Consider the following 9,348-nt stretch of genomic DNA (forward strand, 5'->3'; position numbering starts at 1 on the left):
ACCTAAAGGGGGGCCGGGCCGGATGGAACTGGACAGACGCCTTAAAGGACCCCCACTCCAAATCCCCGGGCCCCTCTTATCTCCCCCCCTCTCCCCATGCCCGGTCTCGGGATGTTCTAACTTTCCTCCTTCTCTTCAACCATAAGGGCCAAGACACTAAAACCCCATCCAAGAGGTCCCTCCCCACCCTTCGCAGGGAGAACCTGAGGTCACCCAGCTCTTGCGGGCCGGCGCGGCTCCAGACGTCTCTGCTCGTCCCACAAATGGTCTAGTGAGTCCCTCCCGCCACAGGAAGGATGGGAGGACTTCGATCCTGTCCAGGACGCGGTTTCGCCAAGGCAGGATCCATTAGCGCCCCCACCGCAACCCGCCTTCCCTCCCCTAAAGTCTGCACCGGGAAACTGAGGACGGACCGTCCTTGGGGCGCCGGGCCCAGGCCTTTCCTCAGCTCCCGTCCAGTTAGGGCTTGCACCTGCCCATTTTTCAGTCGCTTCCGTCAAGACCCAATTAGGTTTAATTGTCTGTACTGGGATTGCAACTCCACCCATCCCTCCACACTGGGGCCTGGGGCTGGGAAGTCTTTGGGCTCCCTCATAAAAGTTTGTTCACACTGTGTTAATCCCTTTGAGGCACTGGGATGAAAGGGGAGCGATCCCAGCAGTCCCACCCTTATCCTCTCCCGCCTCTAAGGCTTTCTCTACAGCTACAGAGGTGAGACGAGCGCTCTGCTGGGGCTGGGAGCTCTGGCCTAAGGGACAGATTAGGCTCCCAGATGCCCACTACGCGTACCAGGGAGCCCTGGAAATGAGCTTCAGGAGCTCACACTAGGAGAGATGGCTCTGTGGGGACCTGGCCCCACCTGCTGGTGGCTTCTGAGCTAGAAATCCTCACGTTGCAAAGCGGGCTGTGCTCCAGAGTGTGGGGCAGGCTGGGGTCTGGACACAATAGCTCAGCCTGGGATTAGGGTCTCAACTCTGGGTTCAAGCTCAGATTTATGCCAGGTTGGGACTGAAGTTGGGATGGGATCTCAGATGGGTCAGAGCTTAGCAGGGGTTATCAGCAACCCAGTGGCGGAGGAGGGGGGGGGGGGGGGGGGCGGGCGGGGAGACTAATACTCAAACTAGGGTCCTGTGGTCTGGCCTCATCTGGGGTCAGGTCTCAGTCCAGGTGAGGGTCCCAACCACAGATGAAGACTCAGTGTAGGTCGAGGGTCAGAAGGGAGAGGGAATTTGGGTTTCGGGCTGAGGTCGGGGCTCAGCTGCAGGAAGGGAACTCTGCGTGGGATCGGGGTTTGGTCCATCGGGGGTAGGACTCCAGTTGCCTCACTCTTAGGATAGGAGGCTTCACCTAAAGCTGGGACTCAACCTGGGGTCATAGGTCATCCAAGGGTCAAGATATAGCCTGGGACCAAGTTTAGGCTTCTGGGTTGACAAAAATGATTAGAACAGGATCGGCGTCCGCAGATGCGCCTGTTTACCAAAAGCCTGAACTCCCGCAGGGAGCCACATCCCGGGGGTAGGAAAGAGAAAGCCCGTCCTCGGGAATCCTGGGAAAGGTAGTTCACTAAACGCCCTGTTGCGCAGTCTGTTCCCTCTACATTCTGGGTACTGTAGTCCTGGGCCAGTCTATCAGTTAAGAGTGGGTGGAGAAATGCTTTAAGGGTCGGGTATCAGATCTATTACAATTGGTTAGGTGAACTGTTCATCAAATTATTTCCGGGACTATTTTTTCTAGTGATTGGTGAGAGTAAAGGCGGGTTAAGCGTTATCAGCACTTTCATTCGGAGCTAGTGCTGTCCATTAGGTGTCGCGCGGGGCGGGTTTGTGAGAAAAGGGTCACTGATTGGTTGGGTGAACTGGAAAAGCCGCAAGGTCGGCCCCCACCGTGCGGCGATTGGCTCATCGGGAGGCGGGCCTGGGCGCGTCAGAGGCGGTGTCAGGGGAGGTGGTGGCTCCAGAGGTGGCACTGAGCGAGGGGAGGGGCTTGCCCGCGGAAGCCCGCGGAGTGGGGCCCGAGGCTACTTCTGCTGCTCCAGTTGTGCTGCAGTTCCGGGCGCATCCACCAGCTGGCGCTGACGCCGAGTCACACCGCGGGCGGTCTCGGCGGGCGTGGGGGTGGGCGCGGGGGCGGGAGGGGGCGGGGGGGCGGGACGCAGCTTTGTCCCAGGGAAGCCTCTGGCTTGGAGTGGTCTCTTCCTATTTCTCCCGCTCCTTTCGCGGGATGGAGCGGTCCAGCCACCCCGGCTTCCAGAACCAGCGACTTCTCCTCCGAGGGTCCACCGGATTGAGTTGCCCGGTGGACCACGTTGGGGTCGTGATGCCCATCAGGGGCGGGGCTTCATCTGTCCGCACCCCCAGACTCTTAGCTCTCTAAATGCCTGGGATCTCATTGCTTGGCTCCATCCAGGAGTCCCCGGGATTCGCTCTAGAACGGGGTCCTCTGGGCACTCATTGGGATCTCGGGGGGCTCAGTTGAAATCAGCACGCTGGGGACCCTAAAAGTTATCCGGTAGTCCAGGGCCAGACACCAGAATAAATAACTGTGCTTTCAGGGTGGTACTCACCCGGTGGGGGTGGCAGGTAGTACTGCCAGGTGCCCCAGGCTTTCTTCCTGGAAGCTCAGAACAGTGGCGGGAGGACCCAGAACCACTCTGTCCCTGCCTAGGATTGGTCTGGGGACACAACCTCCAGGGAGGCCCTCGCGGCCTGTTCTGTCACCCCTTTGAGCTGTCCTAAATAAAGGGGTGCCAGAAGGGGGACACCCGAGGCCCTTGGGGTAGCCTCCTGCTAGAACCCTAGGGCTGGGGCAGTGGGAAGAAGTCTGAACTGCCTTTGTCTCCTTGGTGTCCAGTAGGGGGAGAAGCGACCAGACACCCAGCTGAACAGCTTCGGTTTCTATCCCAAGGGCTGGAGGTGAACATGAGCCTCGTGTGGCTGGGCCTTCAGGAAACGAAAGGGAAGATCCCTTTGGTGAGAGGCTTTGAGGAGTTTGCTGGAGGAGGGTGAAGTGCACACGTGTCCAAGCCCACCTCTCCCAGTTCTGGATTCACATCTTAGTCCTGCCTCTCACCCATATAATCTCGAGCAAGTAAGTCCCCTGATCTCTCTGAGTCCCAGTTTCCTCATTGGGAACACGGGAATAATAATACTAGTATCTCATGCAATATGTGTTAGCAACTGAGCTGGGGGGGGGGGTGCGGGTAGGGCATAGCAATGAACAAGACAGCCCCAGTTCCCACAGTTAAAATGAATAGCTAGCATTTATTAAATACCCACTCGGTACCTGGTACCATGCAAAGCAATTTCCATAGATCTGTTTCCTTGTAGCCACCTTTCAGGGATGCTGCAAAAGCATCCTGTAAAGCCAATTTTACACAGGCTTGGAGGTATGTGGCTTCCTCAGAGTCACAGAGCCTGCATGCGAATCCAAGTGTGCTGGATTCCTGAGTCCAAGGCAGAAAACCAACATTTTATTGATTTAAAAAAAAATTTTATTTCTTGCCCTGGCCAGTGTGGCTCAATTGGTTAGAGCCGTGGTCGGCAAACTGCGGCTCGCAAGCCACATGCGGCTCTTTGGCCCCTTGAGTGTGGCTCTTCCTAAGCCTTAGGAGTACCCTAAGTTAATAACAACGTACCTACCTATATAGTTTCAGTTTAAAAAATTTGGCTCTCAAAAGAAATTTCAATCATTGTACTGTTGATATTTGGCTCTGTTGACTTTTTTATTTTTATTTTTTTATTTTATTGATTTTTTACAGAGAGGAAGGGAGAGAGATAGAGAGTTAGAAACATCGATGAGAGAGAAACATCGATCAGCTGCCTCCTGCACATCTCCTACTGGGGATATGCCCGCAACCCAGGTACATGCCCTTGACCGGAATCGAACCTGGGACCTTTCAGTCCGCAGGCTGACGCTCTATCCACTGAGCCAAACCGGTTTTGGCCGGCTCTGTTGACTAATGAGTTTGCCGACCACTGGGTTAGAGCATCATTCCGTACACAGAAAGGAGGTGGGTTGGATTCCCCGTCAGGGCACATACTTAGGTTATGGATTCGATCCCCAGCATGTGGGAGGTAGCTGATCCATGTTTCTCTCTCAAATTGATGTTTCTGTCTTCCTCACCCTTCCTCTCTCTCTAAAACCAATAAAATCATGTTTTTAAAAAATGTATTGCTTTTTACATCAGCATTTTAATTGGGGGGCGGGTGGTGGTAGGAGGAAGAGATGGACTAGGTCCAGAGGACCAGCAAAAGTCTCCCTGAGGAAATGGCATCCAAGTTGAGTGTGGGTGCCTGTGGGACCCCTCACTCCAAGCTGAGGCTGCCTCTCTCTGCCTGTCCCCACCACCCAGTTCCACATGGTAATTGGCTTGAGGGCCAAGGAAGGCCAATATAGTCTCAGTTTCCACAACTGCTACAATCTGATGCGGGGACAGGAATGCCCATTCGACATCATGTTGAGTGGATGGTTGGGCAACAGGTTCACGGAGCCCTAACTACAGGTCAGGTCACCATACTGAGTTCAGCTTCCTCAAATCCTCTGGGTAGCCATGCTATGAAATGAAAACTAATGTACCCATTTGGGAGATAGGAAGACTAGGGGGAGTTAGCCAGCTAGAGAATGGGAGAGCTGGAGATTCCCAGTGATGGTTCTGTGAGTTCAGAGCTAGCATGATCACATGAAAACTGCAAGATCACATGATACCCTTGCCCCTGGGCATCCCCACTTCTAGCCACCACTCCCTCCCATCCCTATCCCTGACTGATGCCTCCATACCACTTTCTGTCCTTGACTCCCCGTTAGGTACAATGTCTTCAAGATCCACTTGCTCATGGTGGCCCCGGCTTTCACCAGGAATATCTTGATCCTTTTCCACAGTGTGAGAACCTGGGCCTGGGGCAGGGGGCAGGCTGGGGTCCCTGGGTCCAAGATGCAGTCTGAACAGGCCACTCCCAAATCTCTGCAGACCTTGGCTTGGCAGTTCCATGTGTCCACCCATTTTATCATTGTGGCCAGCTGTCCATCCACTTCATCTGTCTATCTGTCCTTCTGTAAAGCTGTGACTGTCTACCCGACTGATTCTCACTCTCCATTCACCTATGATCTTTCCTCCATTGTTGTGGCTGTGACTGCCCATTTCTGAGTCCACCCACCATCCTGATCGTAACCATCAATTCAGTCAACTTTCTAGCCACCCATCTGACAATAATTGTCCATGTTCCTAAACCACCGCCATCCACCCATTTGTAATCACTGCCCATCTCTCTGCCTGTCCATCTATCTGTCCACCTCCAGATCAACTACTACTCTATCAACAACCAGGGCCCCCACATCAAAGGCCTTGCTGTCATGCACTACATGACACACCTATGAGTGACCTTCTCTATCAGGAAGGTGGTGGGCAGTGAGCAGGAGAGGGCTGGGTGCCCCTCTCACTACTCCCCCTCCCTGGCTTCTAAGATGAAGGGAGCCCTCCTCTTCATCATTTCCTTGATCATCTCTGGCTGGGCCTTTGTCAACTGCATTCTGTCCAACAAGGAGGAGATCTTTGGGATCAGGATCCTGATCCCAGGTGGATCTGAGGCCCCAGGTGGGCACGCCTGCACACATGGGCATACCCACCCACCCTATACCTGCCCCACAGGTCCTGGTTGACCTGGCCCACATTGTCATCAAGTCCTATGAGGAGGGTGTCAGTGACTATGGGCTTCTCTTTCTGGTAGATCTTATCTGCTGAGATACCATCCTTTTTCCTGTGGTCTGGTGAGGACTCTACCCCTGCCCTCCCCCAGGCCCAGACCCCGCCCTCATGGACATGGGTGGAAGCAACACTGACTGTTCCTTGTGTCTCTCTCTCCTTTCCAGGTCCATCCAACATCTGGCACCAAGGAAGGGTGAGGCCCTGCTCCCTGGGACCTGCTGTGTCCCCAGCCTCCATCCCGTTCCAGGTCCTTTGTGCTGACCCCCATAGGTCCCTTCCCTCCCCTCTGCCTGCCCTCTCCCCCTCCTCCGTCCCCTTCAATGTCTCACTGGACATCCCCCTCTAGACTTTCTGCCCCATGTCCTCCCCGACCCCAGCCCTCCACCCCTTCCCCGTGTTCTTGCCTCCAGCCTCCGTACCCTGACCCCCACTCTTTCTGCCCACCCCTCAATGGCAGTGAACCTGGCCAAGCTGAAGCTGTTTCGGCATTACTATGTCATGGTAGGAGTCTCGTTCCCACTCATGAAGGACGTTTTGAGGGGGAGGACAAATAGCCCCTTGGTTCTCCCTCCCTAACCCCTCTTTCTGCTGTACCTCTGAACCCCACCACTCAGCCCTCTGCCTTCTATCTGTGGGCCCCACCTCAGGCATCCCTTCTGATCTCACTGGGCCCCCGTGCCCAACAGTGTCCCTTGCAGATCATCTGTTGTATCTACTTCACGAGGATCATCGCTATCCTGCTGTGGGTGGCCATGCCCTTCCAATGGCAGTGGCTGTACCAGGTGAGCACAGAGGCCTGAGGAGGGGTGGAAAGGTGGGCCAGACAATGGAGGTGGAGGAGACAGGGGTCTGTACCTGACACTTCTGCTTGGGCCCCCTCCCCAAGCCCCTCCCCCAGCTCTTGCTTGAGGACTCCACTCTCACCTTCTCCGTACTCACCACAGGTTACAAGTGCTGCAGGCAGGCAACAACCTCTGCAAGTGTGAGCCCTCAGACTGAAATGGTGGGGCTATGGTGGGTGGAGCCGAGGTGCAGGATTGGTGGAGTGGGGTGGCGGGGCCTGACAATCCTTGGGACTGCCTGGCAGTTTTGGGGTGGAGTGGGGTGGGACTTGGACAGCTCTGGGGACAGGGCCTGGCACCCATGAGCTCCGATCGCCTTGTGGTTGCTTTTTGAATGGCCGATTCTGGGTTCCTGGAAGGCCTGTCCAAAGTCAACAAAACAGCCAATGTCCCAGAGCTGTTGTGATCACCCCCATCTCAGACCATGCTTTTTCACCCTCCTTCTCTGCTCACACACATTCCTCACTCCAGCTTCTTTCCCAGAGTGTGTGTGTGTGTGTGTGTCGGGGGGGGGGGGTGTAGAAAGGGAGCCTGTGCGCATCAGGCCCCTAACTCCCTGGGAGCCATGTTCCCAGAGCCCATTCAGAAGAAGACGGACAGTTCCCCCTTCCCCCAAGTATGGGGCAGCCCTGTCCCCATCAGGGACCAGGGACCATGCCCAACTTGCGGCTGTAAAATAATGACATATCTGTTTTGCTCCCCTGGTTTCTTGCCTTTCTGGGGGTTGAGGTCTAACACGGTTGTGTTTACAATTTAGAAACCTGTATTCACTGGAGGAGGTGGTTGTAGTATTTATTGCTTTACACATGCAATTAATATGAATTGAGCAACTACTGTGAGTGGGCCCTATGCCGAGCGCGGAGGACAGAGAAGTGACCAAGACCCACCAAGTCCCAACACTCAAGGGGCTCTTAGTCTTGGGAGTAGGAAGTTGGAGAGGGGGACAGGGAGAGGGACATGTTATCACACAGTTTCATCACAGGGCCCTGACCCAGCCTGGGAAGTCAGGGAAAGTGAATAGAGAAGTGGTGGGAAGGATGTGGGCCCAGATGAGGAACAGCATGTGCAAAGGCTGGAGGTAAGAAAAATGGTGATTGAAAGACCCGCAAGTGGCTCAAGCCAAGAGTATAAGTAGTAGTAGCTGCCTGGCTGGTGTGGCTCAGTGGTTGAGTGACAACCCATGAACCAGGAGGTCATGGTTCAATTTCTAATCAGGGCACATGCCTGGGTTGCAGGCTCAGTCCCCAGTAGGAGGCATGCAGAAGGATTCTCTCTCATCATGTTTAAAAAAAAAAAAAAAAATAAATATATATATATATATATATATATATATATATATATATATATATATATACACACACACACTAGGGGCCCGGTGCACGAAATTCGTGCACTGGGTGTGTGTGTGTGGGGGGGGGGGGGGGAGTGTCCCTCAGCCCAGCCTGCCCCCTCTCACATACTGGGAGCCCTCAGGCGTTGACCCCCATCACCCTCCAATCGCAGGATCGGCCCCTTGCCCAGGCCTGACGCCTCTGACAGAGGTGTCAGGCCTGGGCAGGGGACCCTCATTTCCCCCCATCACTGGTTCTGCCCCCAGCCCAGGCCTGATGCCTCGGCCAGAGGCGTAGACCCCCATCACCCTCCGATCGCCTGATCGGCCCCTTGCCCAGGCCTGACGCCTCCGCCAGAGGTGTCAGGCTTGGACAGGGGACCCCCATCTCCCCTCGATCACTGGCTCTGGCCCCCGCCCAGGCCTGACGCCTCTGACCCAGGCTTCAGGCCTGGGCAAGGGGACCATCATATCCCCTCAATCCCCGGCTCCGCCCCCCACCCAGGCCTGATGCCTCGGCCAGAGGAGTTGACCCTCATCACCCTCCGATCACCAATCACTGGATCGGCCCCTTGACCAGGCCTGAGGCCTCCGGCAGAGGTGTCAGGCCTGGGCAAGGGACCCCCAGCTCCCGGGACTGCCAGCTTCGACCGTGTCCAGCTCCCATCACCGGCTCCACCCCTACTTCCTGCTCTCACTGGCCAGGGCGGAAAAGGCGCCTGATTCTCTGATCATGGCTGGGGGGCAGGGCAAAGGCGGCCTCAGGGCTGCCTTTGCCCTGCCCCCCAGCTCTTAGCTCCCCCCTGGGTTTCTGATCACTGTCAGTGGCAGGGGGCTTCTTCCTGCTTTCCCTTTGGCCTCCCAGCATTGTGCCTACATATGCAAATTAACCGCCATCTTGTTGGCAGTTAACTGCCAATCTTAGTTGGCAGTTAATTTGCATATAGCCCTGATTAGCCAATGAAAAGGGTATCGTCGTACGCCAATTACCATTTTTCTCTTTTATTAGATAGGATATATATATATATATATACATATATATATATATATATATGTATATATATATATTTTATTGATTTTTTACAGAGAGGAAGGGAGAGGGATAGAGAGTTAGAAACATCAATGAGAGAGAAACATCGATTAGCTGCCTCCTGCACACCCCCCGCTGGGGATGTGCCTGCAACCAAAGTACATGCCCTTGACCGGAATTGAATCTGGGACACAGTCCGCAGGCAGACGCTCTACCCACTGAGCCAAACCGGTTAGGGCTCTCTCTCATCATTGATGTTTCTATCTCTCTCCCCTTCTCCCTTCCTCTCTCTGAAATCAATAAAAACATATATTTTTTAAAAAAGTAGTTCCTTTCTAAAATTAATAAAAACATTATTATAAGTAATAGTAGCTCTCCATGGACCTTAACTCATTAAAAAGCTTCTGAGGCACAGAGGCTACGTGACTTGCCCACGGTCACACAG

The 9,348-nt window shown here is 54.5% G+C and overlaps 1 protein-coding gene across 1 annotated transcript; it reads left to right on the top strand.

Annotated features, from left to right (window-relative positions):
- The first annotated feature begins 1,463 nt into the window (after positions 1 to 1,463).
- On the top strand, positions 1,464 to 6,745 carry GPR108 (G protein-coupled receptor 108). The gene is given in 12 exon segments (XM_059699491.1): positions 1,464 to 1,555; positions 1,975 to 2,096; positions 2,134 to 2,492; positions 4,352 to 4,467; positions 4,804 to 4,879; positions 5,296 to 5,373; positions 5,461 to 5,563; positions 5,637 to 5,763; positions 5,866 to 5,900; positions 6,144 to 6,213; positions 6,388 to 6,483; positions 6,646 to 6,745. Coding segments are annotated over 12 exon segments (1,329 nt in total). The 3' UTR covers positions 6,701 to 6,745.
- Positions 6,746 to 9,348: the final 2,603 nt, after the last annotated feature.

This window comes from Myotis daubentonii, chromosome 5 (assembly GCF_963259705.1).
Source record: "Myotis daubentonii chromosome 5, mMyoDau2.1, whole genome shotgun sequence".
In the NCBI taxonomy this organism is placed as follows: Eukaryota; Metazoa; Chordata; class Mammalia; order Chiroptera; family Vespertilionidae; genus Myotis; species Myotis daubentonii.